Here is a 26,064-nt window from a genome sequence, read left to right as displayed (position 1 = left end):
CATCAGTAACTTTACTCAATTTCCCCATGATTTGTTTCTTGAAATTCTTACCTCCAAAACAGGGAGGTAGAGCAAACCAGAGAGGCCTTTCAAAGAGCAGGCAAGGGCATGATAGGCTGAATGGTCTCCTTCTGTACTCTAAGATTCTACAATTTGATGATTTTTAAATCCGACAATGCTAGAAGGGTCAGTAAACCATGACACTGGACCAAGGAGACGAAATAAAGAAAGAACTTGCATTTATATAGCACCTTTCAAGTCTTAAGCATTTACCAGCTAATTAAGTGTTATGTTGTTCTATTGATATAATACTTATTTACTGTACAAGACACAAGACACCAATCACTCTTAAGGGATTGAGTAAACTCATAGTAGGTTTGTTTATTAAGACTAGGCACATGTGAACAGATACAGGTAAAAAGCTTGAAGACATCAGAAATGTATATGTGTGAGCTGCTCAAAGGAAAAGTGAAACTAAGACTGGATCACGTGACACGTTTCCTTTCTGTTGATGTCATGCCGATATCCCTTAACGGCATCCCACAATGATTTTTGAAGTGAGTCACTGTTGTAGGAAAACGCAGCAGCCAGTGAGATATGTTTAAAAAGCCAATCTGTTTTACTGCTGAAGGAGAGTCATATAGACTCAAAATGTTAACTCTGTTTCTCTCTCCACAGATGCTGCCGGACCTGTTGAGTTTTTCCAGCATTTTCTGTTTTTATTTCAGATTTCCAGCCCCTGTCCAGATACTCCTCCCTATTGAATTTATTGGAAATTAAAATCAGAAGAGGTGAATAATGGGTGGGTGGTTATCAGCAAAGGTTAAAGTTTGCCTGTTGTGTAGGGGTTACTCTCTCCAATTATCCCCATGTCTCTTTCTGTGGTTTGGTTTAGTGATGTTGGTTGAGGGATAAATATTGATCAGTTAATTGGGAGAGTTCACTTGCTGCGCTTTGAAATAGTCCTAGGGAACCTTTTATGTCCACAGTGCATCTGAATTTAATGTGTCATCCAAAAGATGGCACCTTCGGCAGTGCAGCACTTCCTCAGTACCCCATTGTGAGATATCGGCTAGATTAAGTGCCTACATCTTTGAAATGGGACTGAATTGGTGACAGATATCTGAGTTTTGTTCCTCCATGGTGGCGGGGAGGATGGGATGGTTGCTACATGACAATAAAATGAACCAAAGGATGAGGGTGAGTATGGTGTAGGCCTCATGGTCATTTCTAGTCTTTACATAAACACAAATGTTTGTTTCTATAGGGGGGCATTTTGAACTTTGCCAAAAGTGTAAGGAGTGATAATGGGCTGACCACCTGTCCAGATACTCCTCCCTATTGAATTTATTGGAAATTAAAGTCAGAAGAGGTGAATAATGGGTGGGCAGTTATCAGCAAAGGTTAAAGTTTGCCTGTTGTGTAGGTGTTACTCTCTCCAATTATCCCCCTGTGTCTCCGTCTCTTTCTGACTCTTTCTGTTGTGAATACCCACCTCTTGACAATTTGTGAAGTAGGAGTTGTCCAAGGCTGATCAAATCTATCTCAAGGGAAACTAAAGTAACTGAAGTAAACAATAGAAGGAAAGAAATTCATTTAGAAAGAGTTTTGTCACGTAACTCAGAAACATCCCAACATGCTTGAGATGGAATGAATTGATGGCGTTATGTACTGCTGTTAATAGCCTTGTAGATGGATACAAGAGGTTTTCATTGTTCCCTTAGACAGACTTGTCCATTTGACTTTCTACTTGAAAGCCCAACTGCATGTGACATGATGGGACATTGGAATATATATTGAAACAAATCAACAGCTGTGATGGCCACATGACACTTTACCAGTGCCCTCTTGAATTCCTCATGAGTACGGACAGATGCTGTTGCATTGTCCAAACCAACTAATTAAACTTGCAGAACAGTTTGAAGAAAGCCTGGTCGATGAATGTTTTCAAAACACAAGCACAGTACTGAACAATGTTTGCAAACTGTACAAACATCAGGGATGAGTGTTGTGCCATCAACGGTGTCCCCCAAGATTCACAGTAAATTAAACTGCAGACTTCTTGTTGCAAACTTGTGTTAATCAGCTGGATTTGTCTTCTCTGAGAGCTGGAAAATATAAAAGCTTTACATTTCTCACGGTCAATATTTCTTCCACATGCAACACCACTAAAAAGCAGATTTGGTTGTTATCTCATTGCATTTTGTGGGACCTTGCTGAGTGTAAATTGGCTGCTGCGTTTCCTACGTTACAAAAGTAACTGCATTTCAAATAAGCACTTCATTGGATGTGAAACATCTTGGGAATGTCCAAAGGTTGTAAAAGGCACTATATAGATGCAGGTTCTTTCTTTCTGGCTCTTCACAACAGTCAGTCTAAACAAGTCTTGTGAGATCACTGGGGACTAGGAACCCATGGCACTAACATGCTAATAGTCAGAATGTGCACACAGTACTCTGCTGTAGCAAAGCATATCCTCACAGACAGTGGTGTATGTACTGATGACAGCGCTAAAAACATGGAAATCACGGCTAGGAATTTCCTGGGAGCTTCTCCCATCCACTGCTGTAATTTCAGTGGATGTTTAACAGAAATGCCATTTACAAAATTATAAATAGAGCTGAAATTCCCTCCAAACACCTCTCCATTTAAGTTCACAAACCCACCAAAGCAGTTTGTGGAACTGAGTTCAACTTATCTGCTCATTTTTGCTGTTACAAATGTCTACATGAAGTCCATGTGCATTCCATCACAGCTTGGAATTGACCACAAAGTTGGCTGAGTGAGAGGAAATAGAGGGTAGTGGTAAAGGGTTGTCTTTTGGATTGGAAGAAGATATTTAGTGGCGTTCCCCAATATTCAATACTTGGATCACTGCCTTTCTTATATTATTAGTGACTTAGACTTGGGTGCACAGGGCACAATTTCAAGATTTGCAGATGGCACAAAACTTGGAAGTATTGTGAACTGTGAGGAGGATACAGATAGTTCAAGTGGACACAGACAGCCTGGTGAAATGGGTGGACACTTGGCAGATGAAATTTAATGCAGAGAAGTGTGTAAGGTGATACGTTTTGGTAGAAATAACAAGGAGAGGCAAGATAAAATAACAGGTACAGTTCTAAAAAGGGGTGCAGAAACAGAGATACCGGAGGGTGTATGTGCACATACCATTGAAGCTAGCAATACAGATTGAGAAAGCGGTTAAAAAGGCATATGAGACCCTGGGCTTTATAATTAGAGATATAGAATATGAAAGCAAAGAAGTTGTGATGAACCTTTATAAAACATTGGTTCAGCCTCAACTGGAGTAACTGTGTTCAATTCTGGGCATCACACTTTTGGAAGGATGTAAAGGCCTTAGAAGGAGTGCAGAGAAGATTCATGAGAATGTTGACTGGCCTGGACATGATGGGCTGAATGGCTTCCTTCTGTGCTGTAAATGTTTGAGTCTACAAGTCTATGAGAATGTTTCCAGGGATGAAGAACTTTAGTTACGTTACCTCTTTTGTGGCTTGATGTCAGTTTTTTGTTGTGGGTGTGATTACACTCCTGTGAAGTGCCTTGGGGTGTTTTTCTATGTTAAGGGTGCTAGCAAAATGCAAATTGTTCTGTTGAATATGAATAAAAGGCACTTGAAATTCCCAGGTTTGGGACTGTTTCTGTTGCTTTATATTAGGAGCCCACTGTAGTGCATTAGTTCGCCAGCATTGTACAATGGACCAGACACAAAATTAGAAGCTGAAATTAGAGCACACTTGTATTAATTTGGTTTCATAAGGAAAAATTGATTTCCATGGTGACCCCTAGGGCCCTGACTCTAGCCATAGAATTTTGAGAGTGTTTTTGGTTCAAAAACTGCAATCAGCTACTGCTCCTCAGCTAGCATGTTGGGTCTCACTGAATGATGAACAGACAGACTTCAATCATTTTATTTTGAAGGCTAACTCTTGCATACTGGTTGGGGAATATTCTGACCGGGCTCAGCGGATTGCAAAAGCCAGACGGGAATTCTTTTATGGACCATCGGAACCACAGATTCCAGAAGATAAAGGTAAGCGTCAAAACCCATATTGGGGCATCTTACAAAAGGTGCCACTGACTGTAAAGAGTCATACTGAAGTAACATAGGATCAGGTGTAGACCCATATTGATGCATTAAACTGCATTATTGGCTACTGCATGTTAGAGCGTCTTCAAAGACCCCTGTGGACAATAATGGGAAGTAGTGTAGATGGAGAGATGCATATGGAATAGTACAGACTAGATAGGGCAAATGGCCTGCTTTAGTGCTGCATGCTCTATGTAATGGAAGGATTCATAGGCTGCTGCACGACACTCCTTCCATGGCTATAACCACGTGTGCGTGGTTAGTTGCCTAATGCTCTCACTTAGGAACTTATACAAACATAGCTTGCTGGGGTTGGTACAATCTGTGCAACCGTACAAGCACTGAGCTGTTCAAACTGGATCCAGTTCAGGTGCGCGCACTGTACAAAAAAAATGGGCTTTAGCTTTGGATTTGCGCTGCCACTCAAGATCTTCATAACTCACCGACCAAGGGTGGGGATTCAGTTCCTAACAATCTGTTGTGTGCTTGCAGCTGACTCTGAAACCCGGCAGTCACTGGCGAGTCCGCACTTTACCGTGACGATTGAAATAGCCGAGAACAAGCAAAAGGGAGCATCCACCAGTGGATCTCTTGAGGCACAGCCATGTGTGGTCAGTCATGGCTCTGCCAAGGTAGTTAATGATTTGAAAAATGCACCTTTGTCAAATGGAACTTCCATGGTTTACAAAGCAAGAGACCAAACTAGAACAACCAAGTACTCAGAGACTGATCTGGATGCTGTGCCTATCAGACGCTACCAGGAGACTAACCTGGATGAAGTCATGGCACAATACAACATAACCAGTCCAGACAAGCACGACAGTATTCACCATCCGAGTTCAACAGTTGCAAGTGACACTGTTCAGATGGACCCTCATGCTCCTTCAGGAGGCTACATCCGAGATGAGACCACTGGGAATTGCAAGGGGTGCAGAGAAGAGCAATCAAAAGTTGTGGAGGATGATGTATTCTCTGAACCATCTTCTGCTGCTGATGAAAGGTAATCAGTTCCCATTGAGCATGTGTTACAATGTGCATCCTGTTAATGTCTTGTTAACTGCATTGTTAAGGATAAACAGATGGGAGGTTTTGATTGATTATGTATCTTGAGCACATATAAAGAGGGACTGCTGGAACACTGGGTTAGTAGGGAGGAGTTAGACATATATAATGCTGTGTTCTGTAAGTAAACAAACTATCAAGTAAAGGATTTGTGTCCAGATTCATACTTGATCATCTGGCTTGGATTCAGTTATCTCATAAAATATCAAACTGCTGCAAAGAATTCTAATTAATTAAAATCCTTCTCATTAAGAGACCCCGGGTGGTAGTCCCTTAGCATGACGAGATTTCTGTCTTTGGAATCTGTATTTTAATCCAACTAGTTTGATGGAAGAGTTAGATGCAGGACAAATCTCCACGTACTGTGTTCCAACAACCTGTCTTAGCTCCTGAATTGGAGGATCAGTCCTTCCTGAATCAACGTGAGATTTCAGCTTTCTGCATAGACAACCCTTGGAGGCTTTTGGTGTAATTCTGACAATTTGAGTTGAGTTGTGGGCAGATTGAGCTAAAGCTTGGATCATTTAAGGCCCTTGTGGATGTCAGAGAGCCAGCCTCCTACAGCAACAGAGATTGTCCTGTCAGCTGATTTCTTTGCTTTGGGTATAAAGTGGCTATACAGCACTGCAGGGAAATGCTCATATCTGAAATTTATCATTATTACCAGCAGTGAAAGACCAGATCAGATAATCTAATGGCTCCCTGCTGTCAGTGATCTTCCCAAGAAAATTATTGTACATAAACCGAGTCATTATTATGTGGATATGGGGTAATGAGTAATAGTGTGATTTTTCTTTTGATAAGGTCCCACGCAGGAGGTTAGTAAACAAAATTAGAGCACATGGGATATGGGGTACTATACTAGCATGGTTTGAGAATAGGTTAACAGACAGAAAGCAGACAGTAGGAATAAATGGGTCATTCTCAAGATGGCAGGCTGTTACTACTGGGGTACCACACGGATCAGTGCTGGGACCACAGCTGTTCACAATTTATATAAATGTTTTGGATGTGGGGGGACCAAATGTAATATTCCCAAATTTGCTGATGACACAGAATTAGGTGGGAATGTAAATTGTGAAGAGACGCAAGGAGGCCTCAAAGCGATATGGACTGGCTAAGTGGGTGGTCAAGAACATGGCAGCTGGAATAGAATGTGAATAAGTGTGAAATTATTGAGTTTGGTAGAAAAAAAACAGAAAGAAACAGAGTACTTTAAAATGGTGAGAGGTTGAGGAATGTTGATGTCCAAAGGAACCTGGGTGTCCTTGTTCATGAGTCACAAAGAGCTAGCATTCAGATGCAGCAAGCAATTGGTAAATGGTATATTGGCCATCATCATGAGGGATTTGAGCACAGGAGTAAAGCTGTCTTGCTGCAATTGTGTAGAGCCTTGGTGAGACCTCACCTGCAGGTACTGTGCACATTTTTGGTCTCCATATCTAAGGAAGGATATATTTGCTACAGAGGATCACCAGACTAATCCCTGGGATGGTGGGATTGTTTTATGAGGAGAGATTAAGGAAACTGTATTCTCTAGAGTTTCAAAGAATGAGTGGTGATCTCATTGAAACTTACAAAGTTCTTACAGGGCAGGATAGATTTTGGATAAGATGTTTCCCCTGGCTGGCGAGTCTAGAGCCAGGGGTCCCAGTCTCAGAATAAGGGGCAGGCCGATGAAGACTGAGATGAGGAGGAATTTCTTCATTCAGAGAATGGTGAATCTTTGGAATTCTCTACCCAAGAGAAGCTCAGTCATTGAGCGCATTCAAGGCATAAATCGATAGATTTCTGAATACTAATGACATCAAGGAATATGGTAATAGTGGGGGAAAATGGTGGAAGAGTAGATGGATAATCAGCCATGATCAATTTGAATGACAGAGCAGGCTCGATGGGCCAAATGGCCTACTCCTGCTTCTACGTCCCTATGTTCCAAAACAACATGTGTTGTATGCATTATAAGGGCATTAGCATAGCACTGGTTGTGTGGTTATACTGTTCAATGGCACATTAAAGGTTAAATACTGCGCAGTAGAATGATAACTACAAACCAGTATTCCCCTACTTTTCAACTTCCTCACAAGTGGGATTGTTAAATAGCGAACCTCTAAGAGTGGCAAGTTGTACATTTTACAAGGGAAATCCATCACAGGGCTTCACATGGGGAGGGGGATGGGGGGAGTGGGGGGAGCGGTGGATGGTTAATCAGACAGAGTATAAGAGTTTGAAGAGTTTAAGTGGTGACTGAAGGTTTGGTTTAAGAGGTAGGTGTTTGAGGAGACTTTTGTTTAGATAACTCTTATTTACAACAACAACTCGCATTTCTATAACATCCTTAAAAATGTCCCAAGGCACTTCACGAGAGCATCTTAAGTTCTGGGTGTCGTACCAACGCTCTAACCTGTGACTGGCATTGGAATGCTGAATCAGCCCGGCCACAGATTGGAGAAAGAGGTTCTGGTAACTTACTAGTAGGTGGTAGTTCTCTTTTTCAACAACCTCTTGACAAGGTCCAACCCATGTTTTGCCAGTTGTCATTGCCGTTAACAAGATGTGGGTAAATTCTGCCGATTCATTCCTTATCTGGGGTCTGTTTCGGTGCAGCCATTAATAGATAGCTGACCAGATATAGCCTAATTTTACAATGAATAGCCAGTGTATTAACAGCACAGAAACAGTGTACAGCTTTGGCCTCCTTACTCACTTGCATTGGAAGCAGTTGAGAAAAGGTTCGCTAGGCTGACTCGTGGGATGTGAAGAGGTTGTCTCATGGGGAAAGGTTGAGCAGGTTGGGCCTGGAAGAATGAGAGATGACCTTAATGAAACGTATATGATTCTGAGGGGCTTGACAGCAAGACACTGAGAGAATGTCCCCTCTTGTAGGGGAATCTAGAGCTGAGGGGTACAATTCTCCCAATTTGACGGAGATGAGGAGGAATTTCATCCCTGAGGGTCATTAGTCTTTGGAATTATTGAGCAGTGGAGGCTGGGTCATTGAATATATTCATGGCTGAGTTAAGGCAGATGTTAGATTAACATGGAGTAGGAGGTTATGGGGGTCAGGCAGGAAAGTGGGGTTAAGGTCACAGTCAGGTCAGCCATGATCTTATTCAATGGTGGAACAGGCTTGAGGGGCCAAATGGCCTACACCTGCTCCTATTTCATGGCTTTAGGCAGTTTGGCCTATCAGGTCCATTCTAGTGTTTATGCTTCCCGTGAACTTAACTTTACTTATGGAAAATCCTTTGATCTCTCTGTCACGTATAGCTTCCAGGGTTGGATATCTTATTATTTTAGCCCAATTCTACACTCGCCCTCCATTTCGATTCTCGTTCACTCCCCGTCCATGTGTCTCTCCCTCTCTGTGTGCCTCTCTCCCTTCACTGTTTCACCCTATTGCCTCCGCACAGATGCTGAGTGTCTTCCGGCATTTTCTATCCGTATGTCAAGAGTTCCAACATCCACCGTGTTTTGCCTTTACACTGACCCAGCACCCCCTCCGCTGGCACTTCTTTGCATTACACGTACTCGACATGGTGCTAAATCCCTCGGCCCTGCTTGCAGGGAAGCTGGACTGAATTTGCAGTCGTTTTGTTAGGCCAGTGTTGCTGCTTCAGTGTCTAACGTCATGGGCAGCGGTGGCTGTCATGGCATTCTTAAAAATGGAAATAACTGAGATCCCCGACCTGTCTGTGAAACCGTTGCATCTCTGAGAACTTTTGTTCCAACCTTTGCTGTTAACGAGAATCGCTAAAGATGCTGCTGGGCGAGGTGCTCACAATCAGGACAGATTTTGTTAGGCTTTCCACGGGCTCGTTAACCAGAGGGCACCGATTTACGGTGATTGACAAAAGGACCGGAGAGGGAGATGAGGAGAAATGTTTTATGACACATGGTGTTGTGAGATGGAAAGAATGGTGGCAGCAGTTGGAAAAGAAGCTCCCGAAAGGGATTTTATATTTGAAAAGGAGAACCCGGTTTTTGGAAATACGTGGCAAGCGCAGGGGGAGCGGGACTAATTTGATAGCTCTTTAAAACAGATGGAGCAGGCACCATGGGCCTGGAAGGTGGGCTTAAAACGGCCAACTGTTTTTTTTTTATTTTTCGGCTGCCACAAACATGTTGGGCTGAATGGCCTCTTTGTGTGCTGTAACTTCTCCATGGTTCTGTGGTTCTATGGACCGAATCGCCGCCTCCTGCGCTGCATAAGGACATAAGAAATAGGAGTAGGCCTTTGGCCCCTCGAGTCTGTTCTAACTATTCAATAAGGTCACAGCTGATTGTGGCCTGAAGTCCACTCTCCTGCCATCACCACCGCCCCCCCCAACCACCCAAACTCCTTGATTCCCTTGTAGATCAAAAATCTGCCGAACTCAGTCTTGAATGTATTCAATGACCCAGCACCCCCTGCTCTCTGGGGTGGAGAATTCAAAGACGAACAATCCTCTGCGAGAAGAAATCCCCCCCACCCCATCTCCGTCTTAAATGAAAGAGCCCTTCTTTTGAAACTGTGCCCCTTTAGTTCTAGGCTCCCCCATGAGGGGCAACATCCTCTCAACAACTAACCACCCCCACCCACCCCCCCCAACCCCCCAACTCCCACCCCCAACCCCCGCACCTCAGAATCTTACATGTTTCAATAAGATCACCTCTCATTCTGCCAAACTCCAACGAGTATAGGCCCAACCTGCTTTACCTTTCCTCATTAGGTCCAGTGAACCTTCTCTGGACTGCCTCCAATGCAAATATATCCCTCATTACACAAGGATGCAGTTCTCTAGGTGTGTCTACCCAATGCCCTGAGCAGTTGTATCATTATTTACCTTTACCATCTTCAGGTCACCGGAGATAGAGGTCAAAAATATGCTCCCACCTGTCGCTTCGATTTCTCTTGCCCGGAGTCTCTCTGAAGACGGCACTGATACATTCAGTAAGCAATTTGAATCTATCCTAGAGTCTCATCGTGCCAAAGGCACCTCTTATACCAGCCTAGACTCAGTGGAAATCCTGCCTTCTCCCAATAGGAGCCATGGGAATTATTTCACCTTTGACTTCCCAATCCTGACCTCAGAAATCCAGGAACAAATTAAGGAGAACGCCCGACTGATCGAAGAGAAGTTTTTACCTTGGACTAATTCCGATGGTGACTCTTGCATGAACTCCACCAAGGACTCTGATTGGCCAGGTAGCCCCGGCTGCAGGGGGACAAGGGTGGACAAGAAGACAAGTATCAATCCAATGGTGGTTTACAGTAAATCAGAGAACACTCTCACCAGGTGCCAGCTGTACACAGAGGACAACTTACTCAAGAGAACTCTTGAGATTGAAGATGATGAACCCAAGTCAGATTATTCTTCCAGGTAGGTCGCAAACCTTTTAAAATTTGGCCCATTTCTGAGTTTGCATTATGGACGAGTAAATAACTTGCGACACTGCAGCAAATATCCCAGATTTCAAATCCCTCCAAGGCCTCACCCGCTCCCTATCTCTGCAGCCTCCTCCTGCCCTGGAACCCTCTGAGATAGTCCTCCCCTATTTCTGTAGAACCACAGAAAAGTTACAGCACAGAAGGAGGCCACTCAGCCCATCTTGTCCATTCCAGCCCGAGGACACCCAGGTGCCCTTTCTAATCCCATCTTCCTGCACCCGGCCCATTGCCCTGCAGTGAATTCCAGACACCCACTACTCTCTGCATAAAAACGTTCTTCCTCATGTCCCCCCTACACCTTCTGCCACTTATCTTGAATCTATGCCCCCTGGTTCTAGAATTCTCCATCAAGGGAAACAACTTTATCCTGTCCACTCTATCTATTCCCCTCATAATTTTGTACATCCTGGATTTTTCATTGCTCTTCCCACATGTGGCCTTGCCTCTGGAATTCCCTCACTAAGCATCTCCGATTCTCTCTCCTTGTTTAAGGCGCTCTGTATAATCTTTCTCTTTGACTGAGCTTTTGATCATCTGCCCAGGTACCTTCTGATGGGCTTCAGTGCCTAGTTTTGGGTGCCTAGTTTTGACTGATTATGTCCTGTGAAGTGTCTTGGGATGCTTTGCAATGTTAAAGGTGCTGTATAAATGCAAGTTGTTGCTGTACTGGGTCTGACTGGCTTGTTAGTCCGTGCCTAACACGGAGGGTCACCTTGTCCAAAAATTCCATTGGCAGGTGTGTCACCTTGGAGACGCTCAAATTCCTAAGAGGCCCTCTGTACCCCTCCTCCCCAAACTCCACCCCCCACTCCGTCTTCCCTCCCACCACTTACCCGCCTCTTCCCTCCACCCCCTCCATCATCAACCCAGGAAATATTCACCAAAAAACAGCGTACCTTAACATTGGATTGACTGAATTGCCAAGCACGCTGCCCAGAACACAGCTCACCCCTGTTAAATCCTCTTTGGCAAATTGAGCACCAGCCTTTTGATCATTGGTTAACAAGCATCAGACACAAGAAAACAAGAATGTCCCTGTGGTACTTGCAGGTGATATCACTGGTGCCCTGGTTCCTCGCTGACTCAGATTAAAGCCATTTGCTTTCCACAAAGTCCTTTTCACAACGGCTCGTTGTTTGCTCACATGAAGCCAGTCCAAGTTCAATGTTAGCAAAGATTGAGTAAAACTTTTAAATGAGTTTGTGAGATGACTGCAAAGATCATTCTAGGTGTAATCTGACTAAATTATAATATTTGTACATGCTATTTTGTGCAATCCTGTACTCTCCCTTATCCTTACTGTCCTGCGTTACCTTTTGTCTGTGTACATCTGTTCAACTTACTGTGCTGATAATATCCGTTTTCATTGCCCAGAGTGTACATTTCACTCGCTGAGCGGTGCCCATTCCTGTATTGCAACAGTTACAATCTTGGCCCTAGTAACCTAGAGGCTGCAAGGTGGTGAAATATAATTTAATAAGTTTGTCAATTTTGTTTTAAAAAAAAAGCTCATTCTCAGAATGTGGACATTGGCCAAGCCCAGCTCTGCTGAAAGATAGTGACACAACTGAGGAGGTCATTAAGATTAAGAAAGAACCACATTGCTATGGGACTGGAGTCACATGTAAGACAGAGGGCACCAATCCAATAGCTTCATGGTCACTTTTTGACTTTACTTCCAGTTAATTTTTAAAACCGAATCCAGATTCTGAAACTGAAAGGGTGGGATTCGAACTCCTCACTCTCTGGATTAAGAAGTCCAGACCCCAGGATTACAAATCCAGCAGTTTTTGTTCCCATCCAGCAGGCACGCAAAATGAGCTGGAGAATTCTCAGACTGCCATTCAAAATCCCAGTTGCTCAGCCCAACTTTCCACTCCCATACAGCTCGGCCTAGTGCCGATTCCAGCCTCGTACTAGAGGCCCAATTTTAACTGTGACCAACTTGCCAAGAATGGGGCGTGTTTAGATGAGACCTAATGGGGTGTGGAATCGGGTGGGGTAACTGGGTAACCCGGTCTCACTAGGCAAGTTCATTTAAAATCAGGGTTTGTCCTCTGACAGAGCCCACAAGCCACCTGCTGTAAGATGAGAGAAACAAGACCTATAACCTCCTTGAAGCCATCTGGGATGGGCTAACATCATCCACATTGTGAGAACAAAGTCACAACAAAGCATGGGCACCTTCTATGCAATGCGCTTTGTGACCACTGTTAATGCTTGGCTGTTTGCAGGTTAAAGGTAGGTGACATTCCATTGGAGCACAAGGGTGCAGAGCAGGATGAAGAGCAGCTGCTTGCTCACTGAGTCACAGATCTCAGCCACACTGCTGGCTGGAGGTGCCTGGCATTTCCCTGCAGTGAGAGCCGGAGGCTGTGGTTGATATAGACACTGGCCCGGCACCAGTCTGTCTACCAGCTTTTATGGAAAACCATTATGCTTTATGTATAGGGAGTGGAGGGGAGGGGATAATGGGATTGTCCAGCTTTGAACAATAAGACAGAGTTCTCTTGTTTGTGCATCCTGGAGCAGTGACTTGTCCAGTATGGTGCTATTATCTTGGTAGCCATCAATGCTGAAGAACAGAGGTATTCATGTTGCTTTCTACTCTGGTGTACATGTGGGATGTCAATGGTCAAGAAATGCCCTTGTGACCCCTGAAGGGAAGGCTGTTGGGCTTCTGTTGTTTCCATGTGACGGGGAGTCAATACCTGAGTGAATTGTGTCCATGATACTTCAATCTATAGATAACGTAGTTCTTTGTTTTCTGGTTTTCTGATTATTCAAAGAAAGGCGAGAGGTTCTTACAACACTTTTTGAATGAACTGACTGCTTTGGGACATTGGATAACTTACTACCTGCTCTTCATCATTTGAACATAAGAACATAAGAAATAGGAGCAGGAGTAGGCCATTCGGCCCCTCAAGCCTGCCCCGCCATTCAATAAGATCATGGCTGATCTGCCCCAGGCCTCAACTCCTCTTTCGTGCCAGCTCCTCATAGCCCTCAACTCCCCGATATTTCAAAAATCAATCTACCTCCTCTTTAAATACTTTCAGTGATCTAGCCTCCACAACTCTGGGGTAGAGAGTTCCAGACATTCACTACCCTCTGTGAGAAGAAATTCCTTTGCATCTCAGTTTTAAATGAGTGTCCCCTTATCCTGTAACTATGTCCCCTGGTTTGAGATTTCCCACCAGTGGAAACACCTTCTCAACATCTACCCTGTCAGGCCCCCTCAGGATCTTGTACATTTCAATAAGATCACCCCTCTTTCTTCTAAACTCTAATGAATCAACGACTTACCTGTTTAGCCATTCTTGATAAGTCAACCACTTCACCCCAGGAATCAGCCTCCAATGCCAATAAATCCTTTTTTAAATACAGAGACTGAAACTGTACACAGTACTCCAGGTGCAGCCTCACCAACCCCCTGTACAGTTGTAACAAGACTTCCCTATTTTTAAACTCCAACCCCTTAGCAACACAGGCCAAAATCCCATTTGCTTTCTTAATTCCTTGCTGCACCTGCATGCTAACCTTTTGTGTTTCATGCATAAGAACACCTGGGTCCCTCTGTGCTGCATGTTTTTTGGAGTCTCTCTCCATTTAAATGATAGTCTGCCTTTTGATTCTTCCTACCAAAATGCATGACCTCACACTTTCCTACATTAAATTCCATCTGCCAAGTTTTTGCCCACTCACTCAACCTATTTCCCCTTGTAGATTCCTTATGCCCTCATTGCAACATGCCCCCCCCCCACCCCCAGCTATTTGGATGCATTACATTCTGCCTCCTCCAGGTCAGTAATATAGATAGTAAATAATTGAGGCCCTAGGACTGATCCTCATGGCACTCCAATAGTTACATCTTTCCAACCTGAAAAAGACCCATTAATCCCGACTCTCTGTCTTCTGTGTGTTAGCCAATCCTCAATCCATGCTAATACATTACCCCAATACTGTGAGCTCCTATCTTGTGTAATCACCTTTTATGTGGCACCTTATCGAATGCCTTCTGGAAATCCAAATACACTACATCTACCGGTTCCCATTTATCAACACTGCTTGTTGTATCCTCAAAGAACTCTAGCAAATTTGTCAAACATGATTTCCCGTTCATAAAAACATATTGACTCTTTTTTTTCATTCATTCATGGGATGTGGGCTTCATTGGCTGGGCCTAGTTGCCCTTGAGAAGGTGGTGGTGAGCCACCTTCTTGAACTGCTGCAGTCCCTGTGGTGTAGGTACACCCACAGTGCTGTTAGGGAGGGAGTGCCAGGATTTTGACCCAGCGACAGTGAAGGAACGGCGATATATTTCCAGGTCAGGATGGCAAGTTACTTCTGGGGAACCTCCAGTTGGTGGTGTTCCCATCTATCTACTGCCCTTGTCCTTCTAGATGGTAGTGGTTGTGGGTTTGGAAGGTGCTGTCTAAGGAGCCTTGGTGAGTTTCTGCAGTGTATCTTGTAGGTGGTACACACTGTTGCTACTGTGCGTCAGTGGTGGAGGGAGTGAATGTTATTTTCTGTTTGATTGTGTTAAGCTTTTCTAAATGTCCTGCTATTTCTTCCATAATAATGGACTTTAGCATTTTCCCAACGACAGATGTTAGTTTGACTGGCCTGTTGTTTCCAGCTTTTTGCCTCCTTCCCTTCTTGAACAGAGGCATCACATTAGCGGTTTTCCAATCCGTTGGGACCCTCCTGGAATCCAGTGAGTTCTGGAATATTTCAACCAATGCCTCCACTATCTCTGCAGCCACTTCCTTTCATACCCTTGGAGGCAGGCCATCAGGTCCTAGCGACTTGTCTGCCTTTGGTGCCTCCTTTTGCTCCTCTATAAGCTGGTACAGTCAGGCCATCTATTTCAGAGGCAGTATTTGACCGAGTGTGGCATCAAGGAGCCCTAGCGAAACTGGAGTCAGTGGGAATCTGGTGAAAACTTCCCACTGGTTGGAGTCATACCGGGCACAAAAGGAGATGGTTGTGGTTGTTGGAGGTCAGTCATCTCAGCTCAAGGGCAGCATCACTGCAGGAGTTCCTCAGGGTAGTGTCCTCGGCCCAACCATCTTCAGCTGCTTCATCAATGACCTTCCTTCCATCATAAGGTCAGAAGTGGGGATGTTCGCTGATGATTGCACAATGTTCAGCACTATTTGCAACTCATCAGATACTGAAGCAGTCCGTGTCCAAATTCAGCAAGACCTGGACAATATCCAGGCTTGGGCTGACAAGCGGCAAGTGCCAGGCAATGACCATCTCTAACAAGAGAAAATCTAACCATCGCCCCTTGACGTTCAATGGCATTAGCATCACTGAATTACCCACTATCAACATCCTGGGGGTTACCATTGACCAGAAACTGAACTGGACTAACCACATAAATACTGTGGCTACAAGAGCAGTTCAGAGACTAGGGATCGTGCGACGAGTAACTCATCTCCTGACTCCCCAAAGCCTGTCCACCATCTACAAGGCACAAGTCAGGCATGTGATGGAATTCTCTCCACTTGCCTGGATGGGTGCAGCTCCCACAATACTCAAGAAGCTCGACACCATCCAGGATAAAGTAGTCCCACTTGATTGTCGCCACATCCAGAAACATTCACTCCCTCCACCACGGATGCACAGTTGCAGCAGTGTGTACCATCTACAAAATGCACTGCAGGAATTGACCAAGCTTCCTTAGACACACCTCCCAAACCCATGACTACTACCATCTAGAAGGACAAGGGCTGTGGACACTGGGAAGTTCCCCTCCAAGTAACTCACCATCCTGACTTGGAAATATATCGCTGTTCCTTTACTGTTGCTGCGACAAAATCCTGGTATTGACTTCCTAACAGCACTGTGGGTGTACCTACACCACAGGGATTACAGCGGTTCAAGAAGGCAGCTCACCATCACCTTCTGAAGGGCAACTAGGGGTGGGCAATAAATGCTGACCCAACCAGTGAAGCCCACATCCCATGAATCAATAAAAGAAAATTAGGGGTGGGCAATGCCAGTGATGCCCATATCCTGTGAATGAATAAAAAGTGAAATAAATGATTTCCACCAACGCCAGCTGATATTCTGACACGGGACACTCAGATAATCCTTAACATCTGCCCGGACAAATTAAGGGAACCTTTGCATTGATTGTGTGCACAATATCACCACGGTCAAACACTTTTACAGTGGAATCTGCTTTCACCACATCAGAAGCCAATGAGTTAAATATCATCTGTGATTGTTTCAAAATGGAGATAGCAGTGAGTACAGTTACAATAAAACAGACCAGCTCGAAGGTCTCCCTCCTCAATAGTGATTAAAAGCTCTGATCCAGTCTCCAAGGAAGAGAATTAGAGAAATGAAGACAGCTAGAGTCAAGCTGATTGGTTGTGGATTTACATGCGAGGTGAAGCCAGCTGATACTGTAAACTAATGGCACAGATTGGCTCCCACTATACTTTTGTGTGATATCTTCTTCATGCAGTGATTAGATCAATCATTTTGCATTCACCGAGTGTAATTGAGCTTTTTCTTTGCCATGTAATAATCACAGCGCTCATCAGTCATGGCCTGCCTCATCTGACAGGGGGCAATTGTCTTTCCACAACTTATTACTTACATTGTATTAAGTACAATATATAGCACCATTAACGCAGTAGAACATCCCAAGGAGCTTCACAGGCTTGTTATCAAACAAAATTTGACACCAAAGGAGATAGTAGGACAGGTGACAAAGTAGCTTTTAAGGACTGTCTTTAAGGAGCAGAGAGAGAAGGAGGGAGGCGGAGAGGTTTAGGGCAGGAATTCTGGAGTTTAAGGTCTAGACAACTGAAGGCATGGCCACCAATGCATTCAGCATTCAAGATCCATTTAAATTGCAGCTTGCTTGCTTCACCAGAGTATCGGCTTTGTAGAATGATGACAAACCTGTCTGTGTACTTCCAAGCTCCTCTGCTCCCCTGCTGAGCAGCAGTTTGGAGAATAGAGACCTCAAGATTCCAGGGCCTCTCCCACCCACTCCCATCTGGATTTCAGAGGCACTGCCTGATGGGGTGTTTTGTATAGTTTATATATTTGATTTTTCCTCAAAGCAATGCAGAGATGATGCTAGTCTCTAAGTGTGCAGGAATTTTACTGAGTTTTATACAGTGCTTTAAAATGTCTGCTGCAGTCTTCCAGCTCAGCTTCTGTATGTCTGTCTACTTTACTTTACACAGAGTCAACATCCAGGTTTAACCAGTCAAGCATTGTGAGCATAGATTAGCTGCCAGACTCACCTAATCAAATGCAGAAGAATTGAACCACTGAACACAACAGGGTGGGTGGTCAATCCCAATTCAGTCATAGCCGTCAAATGGGAATGGGATAAATACTTGAAGGAAAAGAAATGCTGGGATGTGGGGAAAGAGCAGGAAAGTGGGACTAACTGGATTGCTCTATTAAAGAGCCGTCTCAGACTTGCTGGGCTGAGTGGCCTCCTTCTGTGCTGTATTACTCTATGATTCCATAATTCTTGGTGTTGGGGGAGGGGGGTGCGCGGTGGGAGTTAAGCATAGACTTCAAAAGCCCAGTGGTCGGCCCAGCTTAAGACCCAACTGCTGAAGTAAATCTATCTGGCAATAGGATTATCACTTGCATTGCTCCTAAGCCTTGCAACAACTGCACACACTGTCAGGGTCATGTGAGAAACGAGAAGTGTTACAGCTGAATGATTGCTGGGCAAGGTAATAATAGAGTGAGAGAGGGGGAGGGGAGAGACAGAGAGAGAGAGAGAGAGAGAGAGAGATTTATATGGTCTGTTCTTCAGTGTACTGAAGGGGAGTGTTGCAGGACAGAGAATGAGGAACTGAGGGGACTCATTGACAGGCGAGATGATTAGTTGACAACCTGACAATGTACAAATAACCCACCCTGGGACAGCTTGGAAGGAAAATGTGACACCAGGGAAGGTGCAGTAAAAAGAAGGAAAGTAACAGATGTGGGAGGACAATAGGGGAGTGGACAAAGCAAGGTTTGTCTGAGACCCACAAACTGAAGGGAGTAAGTTCTGATCGAAGGAAGGGGGAAAAGCCTTAGCGCCGGGTCTGAAGGAGCGATGCTGCAATATGAGGATGGTGTGTAACAACACAAGAAGCAGAATCGGTGAAGCAGCAGCAACAGAAGCTCCAATGCAGACTGAAAGAGAGGCTGATACAGGAGAGAGAATAGACACAACTAAAAGGAGAGATGGAGGAGAGACAGAAAATTCATGTCTATTTGATTTCTAAACTCCGAGGGATCCAGGGGGAGTCTGTGCCTGAAGAGAAGATGCCTGCCTGGGTGTAAGTGGCTAGTTCTTTTGTTCTTTTTGCTTTCGGGAACCTGAAGGGATGTCAAGGTCATAGCTTTAACAGGCATGAGATTTCTGATCAAAGCCCGTGCCTCTAGCCCTCCACACTGCTGAGCTGCTCTGATTGGGAACTAGCCACGATTGAAGGAGACACATAGAAGAGGGAGTGCATCCACTCCAGCCCTTGATTCAGCCATCTGGGGGAGGGGTGGGGGGGGGGTGTTTGGGTCTGCAGGAGGTGGGCTGGGGAGAGAGCAGCTGCTGGTATTGCAGCAGCTGAGCTGCTGCTGTGATGGGTGATGCAGCAGGGAGCCTGTGCTACTGGCAGCATCTGTGGGAGGCTGGGCCTTCGCAACACACGGGAGAGCTGTGAGTAGAACCCGAACTTTCTTTGCCATTTGTTAACTCTTTGGGGCTATGCAGACGTACGAGCAGGTGCTTTCTACCATTCCATTGTGCTTTTGAAAATAGTCTCCCATTGCATTTCACCCCCACCCCCCCAACAACTGCCCCTCCCTCCCGCACCTGTTGTACCAGTGGGCAGTGCTCTCACCCCTTGTAGTCCACAGCTTGGAGCCCCCTGTGCAGCACCTGAGCACCAGCTCGCTTGGCTGATTCCTGGGAATAAGGGGTTCGTTTATGAGGAAAGGTTGAGCAGGTTGGGCCTGTGCTCACTGGAATCTAGCAGAACGAGAGGTGAATCTCATTGAAACATGTAAGATCCTGAGGGGACTCGATGGGCTAGATGCTCAGAGGATGGTTCTCTGTGTGGAGGAATCTAGAACTAGGGGATAGAGTTTTAAAGATTAGGGGTCTTGCATGTAAGATGGAGATGAGAATTTTTTCCTCTCAGAGGGTGGTTAGTCTATGAAATTCTCTTCCCTGGAAAGCAGTGGAGGCTGGGTCATTGAATATATTTAAGGCTGAGTTAGACAGATTTTTGATTAAAAAGGTGGGGGGGGATCAAAGGTTATAGCGGGTAGATAGGAAAGGAGAGGTGAGTCCACAATCAGATCAGCCATGATCTTATCAAACGGCAGAGCAGGCTTGAGGGGCCAAATGGCCAAATCCCGCTCCTAATTCACATGTTCTAATCCAGGCTGAAACTCTGGTGCTTTGTGGTTAGAGGGGCTGTTCTTTAGGTGCGACAGGGGCCCAAGTCTTAAATTCCTGAGGCAGTACTCCAAGGAGAGTGAGGAATGACCTTCAAATCCTGGCTCCACCTTTGCCAGAAAATGGAGTAGTTGGGGATTTGGCTCTTTCTAGGATGTTGCTGTGTACAGAAAAAAAAATCAATGCAATTGCCTGCGTGGGGAGGCTGTGGCAATAGTGGCATTGTCCCTGGACTAGTATTCCAGAGATGCAAGGTAATTCTCTGGGGATCCTGGGTTCAAATCCCAGCACGACAGATGGTGAAATTTGAATTCAATAAAAATCTGGAAGTAAAAGTCTAATGGTGACCATGAAGCCATTGACGATTGTTGTAAAAACCCATCTGGTTCACTATTGTCCTTTAGGGAAGGAGATCTGCCCTTACTTGGTCTAGTCTACACATGACTCCAGACCCACAGCAGTGTGGTTGACTCTTATTGCCCTGGTTCAGAGGGCACTTTAGAGATGGGCAATAAATGCGCCCACGTCCCATGAATGAATAGAGGAAAAAGAACCAGATTAGCTGCCTTTCAAGAAATAATTCACTGAGAAAGACTTTGCGATGATTCTGAGACTCAGCTTAGGTCCTGTAGTCATGTCACTCGCTTGCAGTTTAATTGGGATAATGCTGTTGTCACACTGCTCATTGTCAGTATGCTTTAGGTTTATCAATAAAGGTGCATTTCCAAAAACCTTGGCTGCATAATTCTCATATTCCTTCCTGGCTCGGAGTTACATTGTGTTGTATCGAGCTGACATCAATGGGCCATTTGGTCCAACTTCCAAACTGGTTTTTATGCATCAACCGAACCTAATGCGTGGCGCGTTTCATGGCTAACTCTGCACATGCCAAACATTAATAACTCTAAATCAGTCCTGGAGTTGCAGGGATGGAATTATCACAAGGGCTTCTCCTAATCTCCAGCTGTAACTATGTGAAAAATCCAGGCGTGGTCCGGAATGCTTCTTTTCCATGGTCTGTGCTGATGTTATGGCAGAACATTTTGGCAACCTCCTCATGTAATTTTGATACCAAAGTCTATTTTTTTTTGTGTTTGACTCCTGGGCCTGAATTTTGCACTTGCAATTGGGGGGCCTGGAAGCGGGTGTGAAATGTGCTTCCGCCTGAGATCAGCCCCTGATCACAATCTAACGCTGGCTGGTCAAGTAACGGCCAGCCAGGGGAAACCCGCCCGGAGACAGGCTCAGCACCGTCTTTGAGGATGGGAAGAGGGTGGGTGCTGATATCATTGTGGACACAGGTCAGCGCTTTGAGAGAGCTCCCTGAAGGCAGACAGCTGTAAATATGAAAATAAAGCCCAAAAATGCTGCAAAAAATGTCCATGCAGCACAATCAAGCACCTGAATGCAGTCCTCATAAAAACAACAGTCCCCAGATATATATTTTTATTTTAAATCCTAATGGAGATTTCATCCCGCCCTTGAAAAATCTAAAGCCTGCCTGGCTGATTGGCCCATCCACCAACTGTAAGATTGGATGGGCCATGAAAAATCGCTGACAATTGGGATGCTAATGGGCTTAATTGCCCGCTTGATTGTCGGCGGGTGCTCTTCTGACTTTTGCACGTGTCTGCCAAGCGAAATATCACATGATGACCTCGGGATGCTTGCCTGACATTATCTTGTGTGACATTATCATGCCCGTTTGGGTCTGGCGCATGCTCGCCCGCGGGACATAAAATTCTGGCCCTGTTCTGGAAAAAAGCTTGCTAATAACAGAACCATTCTCCCAAATTCCTGCCCCCCCCCCCCCACCCCACCCGCTCTCTGTGGTATTGCACTGCTGAGGTACCCAATTGGTGGAGCTTCGAAAGGGAAAACGCTGGGACTTGGGATTGCTCTTTTGAGGGGCTAATACAGACACAATGGGATGAATGGTCTCCTTCAATGCTGTAATCTTCTAAATAAACAGCCATTTATTGGGAGTTTGACTTTCATGGGTTGGGAGAGGCGGGTTTCATGTCATCTAGGGCCCCAACTGTAGTTAGGCTGCTGGCAGATCAACAGTGCACAAAGGATACTAAGACAATGGCATCTCAGGCACACCAGTTGGATGTGGCATTTTATCAACATGCAAGGTGTTTGCAGCAAGGCATTGAGAAGGTTGGATCCCAGTTATCTAGTGTGGATATGTAGTGTCCATCAAGGGATGTTTTCTACACAAAAGGTGGAATGAGGCAGGGAAGTCCAATGGATTTATGAAACAAAGATCTAGCATTGGTCATGTCGGGCACAGTGAGCACAATGTCTTGAGACTTCTGCATTTTTGTTGTGTTTGTTTATTTACTAGCCATACAGTTGCTGCTTACTAAAAAAAGGTTTACTGCGATGATCGCACTGTTTTCTTTTTGAATGCTTAATGCTTTCTTTCAGAAACTAGGATGAGGTGTCCTCAGGAGCAGGTCAATATTTGCTCACACTCCTTGAGTGTATGTCTATGCATGGAAAGGAATTCCTGGGAGTGTGTCAATATTTGTAGAGGATCATGGGAGTGTGTCAATATTTGCAGACCATCCTGCGCACAGGAGAGTGTGAAGATCACAAGTTTGAGCTCCTAGTGGAGAGAACATCAAAAGGAAAACAAAATCTTTGTCCATCTCCACCCTCTCACCCCACCCACACCAACCACCCCCTCAACCCAACCCGCAAAAAATGAGCTAGGCAATAAGATACCACAAATGGAAAACTGTGCGCTGGTGTCCCCAGTGACTACAGAAGGGGATGCCAAGCAAAAACCTGGGGATAAAGAGGGCCCTCGGTGGAAGACGTTGGCCCATGTCGAAGAGCAGAGCTGAGGAGAGGACCTCAGTTTTGCTCAGCTTTGAGGGAATAGAAAATCAGAACTGATGCATCAAACGGCAGAGTCAGGACGAGGTGCCGGGGTTGGGTAAGGGACCGAATTACTTTGTCATCCATCATATGCATGCTACATTGTTTGTGAAAATTCATGTACCATATCCATTTCACTCTGACTTCATTGTATCCATCCTAACTAGCACATTGTTATTGAAGCAATGACAGCCTTAGGCTGCAATGACCTGATTGTGGCTGACATTTTCTGCTGGAAAAATTATTCCACACGCTCCACGATCCACATTCACCCATACCTTTTCTTTACTTTCAGATGCTGCTGGTCCATCGCAAGACAGGGAGGAGGAAGCACCAGGTGTGACCCCAGGTGAGAACTGCACTAGCAGCCAGCTGATGCAAGAATGATGGGCGAACCCCCACAGCCAACGGCAAGAGAGACTCGGCAAATCTTCTGGGAACCCCACGCAAATAAAAGGACCGTGATGTTGGCCTGAAGTGTGGATTGAGGTCATGCGCCTAGACTGCAGTGAAAAGCAGGTCTCTGTAGACTGGCCTGGGCCTCATCCAAAGGGTGATGGGAGGTAGGAGTCCACCACCTGAAAACCCGACTTGAAAGAGTGCATAGTCAGGCCTGAGTGTTGACTCCTAGCTTGCTGATTCTCCAGTTAACCTGTCGAAGCTGTATCCAGCCTCCCCTCCCAGGCAGCGCATCCCAAACTGTAACAGCTCGCTGTGTTAAGAAACAAATAATGATTTGTATGGCAGTTTAATCACGTAAGAAATTCAAGGAGGCCAGCTTGCCCCTCGAGCCTGCTCTGCTATTCAATGACATCATGGCAGATCTGACTGTGGCCTTGACTCCACTCTCCTGCCTGTCTCCCATAACCCTTGACTCCCTTGGCAATCAAAAATCTGTCTAACTCAGCCGTGAGTCAGTGCACCAGCCTCCACGCCTCTAAGGGGTAAAGAATTCCAAAGATTAACAATCCTCTCAGAGCAGATACTCCTCCTTATCTCCGCCTTAAATGGGAGACGTCAGAATCTGACCCAGTGGTGACCATCTCCGAGAACATTGTTGTCTGATTTGGCCCTGTACGGTCCTGGGCACAAGATCACGGCGTGACCCAATATATTGATTTGATTATTTTTGTGACGCAGATAACATTAAGTGTATATCAAGCCTTGAGTGAGAACATGTCTACCTGCACTTTTTGAGAGAAAAACACACCTTTAGGGGGAATGAGCTCCTCCTTGTATTTTGTCACCAAGAAAAAAACAGAGCAGCAAATTCTTTGGAGATCCTCCCTGTAGAAGTTGCATTGCTGAAATAACGGGGCTCAAGTGTCTCCTCCATTGAAGTAATTCAATGCAGCAGCACTGGTTCCAAGGGATGTGCCACTGTAAATTCCTAATGAGCTGAGAAATAGTCTTTGAATAATTTGCGTGGAGTAGTCCAGGAGTAATGGCTGTTTTCTTTTCATAATCATCACCCATTGTGTATGAAACGCTCCCTGAGGTCCTTGGTGATCTGGTAAAATGCTATGAGAATATCTCTTTGAGTACTGGGGCTGCTCTGCAGTGACCACACGCCACTGGTGGACAGAGATGGTTGGGGGGCCTCAGCCCCTGATATTGTTGGGCCTCGGTTGAATGGTGCTAATGAGCTGCTTACACTTTTGGAGGGGAGGGTGGGGAATCAGCACCTCTTCCATCCTACCTGCCCTATTTAAAACAACCCCGAGTGTCAATTTGCTCCCAGTGACTGATGCAGTGTAAATTTTCCACTGCGCCGGAGATCGTGTACATTTGCCCCAGTAACTGGCACAGTGTAAATTTTCCCCAGTGACTGGTGAAGAGTAAATTCTCCCCAGGGACTGGCGAAGGGTGAATTCTGCCCAGCAGCTGGCGAAGGCTAAATTCTGCCCGGCGACTGGCGAAGGGTAAATTCTGCCCGGCGACTGGTGAAGGGTAAATTAGCTCCCAGTGGGTGGGACAGAGTAAAATTTACCACCTCCTTCTGTGCACCCTTAGCTTGAAGTTTTTCTTTCAGGTTTTGGAGAGTCTCATTGTCACAGCCATTTGTTTATTGTTTCATGGGATTTGGGTGTCGCTGGCTAGATCAGGATTTATTACCCATCCCTAATTGCCCTTGAGAAGGTGGTGATGAGCTGCCTTCTTGAACCATTGTAGTCCATGTGGAGTAGACACACCCACAGTGCTGTTAGGGAGGGAGTTCTAGGATTTTGACCCAGCGATAGTGAAGGAACGGCGATATATTTCCAAATCTGGATGGTGTGTGTCTTGGAGGGGAAATTGCAGGAGTTGGTGTTTCCATCTATCTGTTGCCCTTGTCTTTCTAGGTGGCAGAGGTTGTGGGTTTGCTGTTGAAGGAGCCTTGATAAATTGCTGCTGTGTCTTGGAGATGGTACACTGTTTGGGCCAAGGCTAAGGGAGGGAGTGAATGTTCAATTGGTGGATTGGGTGTCAATCAAGTGGGTTGCTTTGACCTGGATGGTGTCAAGCTTCTTGAGTGTTGTTGGAGTTACACTCATCCAGGCAAGTGGAAAGTATTCTATGACACTCCTGACTTGTGCCTAGTAGATGGTGGACAGGCTTTGGGGAGTCAGGAGGTGAGTTACTCACTACAGAATTCCCAGCCTCTGATCTGCTCTTATAGCCATAGTATTTATATGACTGGTCCAGTTCAGTTTCTTGTCAATGGTAACCTCCCAGGATGTTGATTTCTTTTAAATTCATTGATGGGATGTGAGTGTCCCTGGCTAGGCCAGCATTTATTGCCCATCCCTAATTGCAGTTGAGAAGGTGGGGCTGAGCTGTCTTCTTGAACTGCTGCAGTCCATGTGGTGTAGGTACACCCACAGTGCTGTTAGGGAGAGAGTTCCAGGATTTTGACCCAGCAACAGTGAAGGAACAGCGATATATTTCCAAGTCAGGATGGTGAGTGGCTTGGAGGAGAACTTCCAGGTGGTGGTGTTCCCATGCATCTGCTCCTCTTGTCCTTCTACATAGTAGTAGTCATGAGTTTGGAAAGGGCTGTCTAAGGAACCTTGGTGAGTGGAGGGGATTCAGTGATGGTAATGCCAGTGAATGTCACAGGGAGATGGTTGGATTCTCTCTTATTGGTCATGG

The 26,064-nt window shown here is 45.3% G+C and overlaps 1 protein-coding gene across 3 annotated transcripts in view; it reads left to right on the top strand.

Moving 5' to 3' along the window:
* Positions 1-26,064, top strand: part of LOC121270820 (PH and SEC7 domain-containing protein 1-like) — a 149,705-nt gene that overhangs the window by 52,692 nt on the left and 70,949 nt on the right. For all 3 annotated transcript variants that reach the window (XM_041176279.1, XM_041176278.1, XM_041176280.1), the window contains 3 exons: positions 3,943-4,054; positions 4,604-5,111; positions 10,015-10,536. In XM_041176279.1, coding sequence (XP_041032213.1) covers positions 3,943-4,054; positions 4,604-5,111; positions 10,015-10,536 — 1,142 coding nt within the window. The remainder of the gene's footprint in view (positions 1-3,942; positions 4,055-4,603; positions 5,112-10,014; positions 10,537-26,064) is intronic.

Source organism: Carcharodon carcharias, chromosome 28, assembly GCF_017639515.1.
Source record: "Carcharodon carcharias isolate sCarCar2 chromosome 28, sCarCar2.pri, whole genome shotgun sequence".
Lineage (NCBI taxonomy): Eukaryota > Metazoa > Chordata > Chondrichthyes > Lamniformes > Lamnidae > Carcharodon > Carcharodon carcharias.
This window is presented reverse-complemented; position numbering and strand designations above follow the sequence as displayed.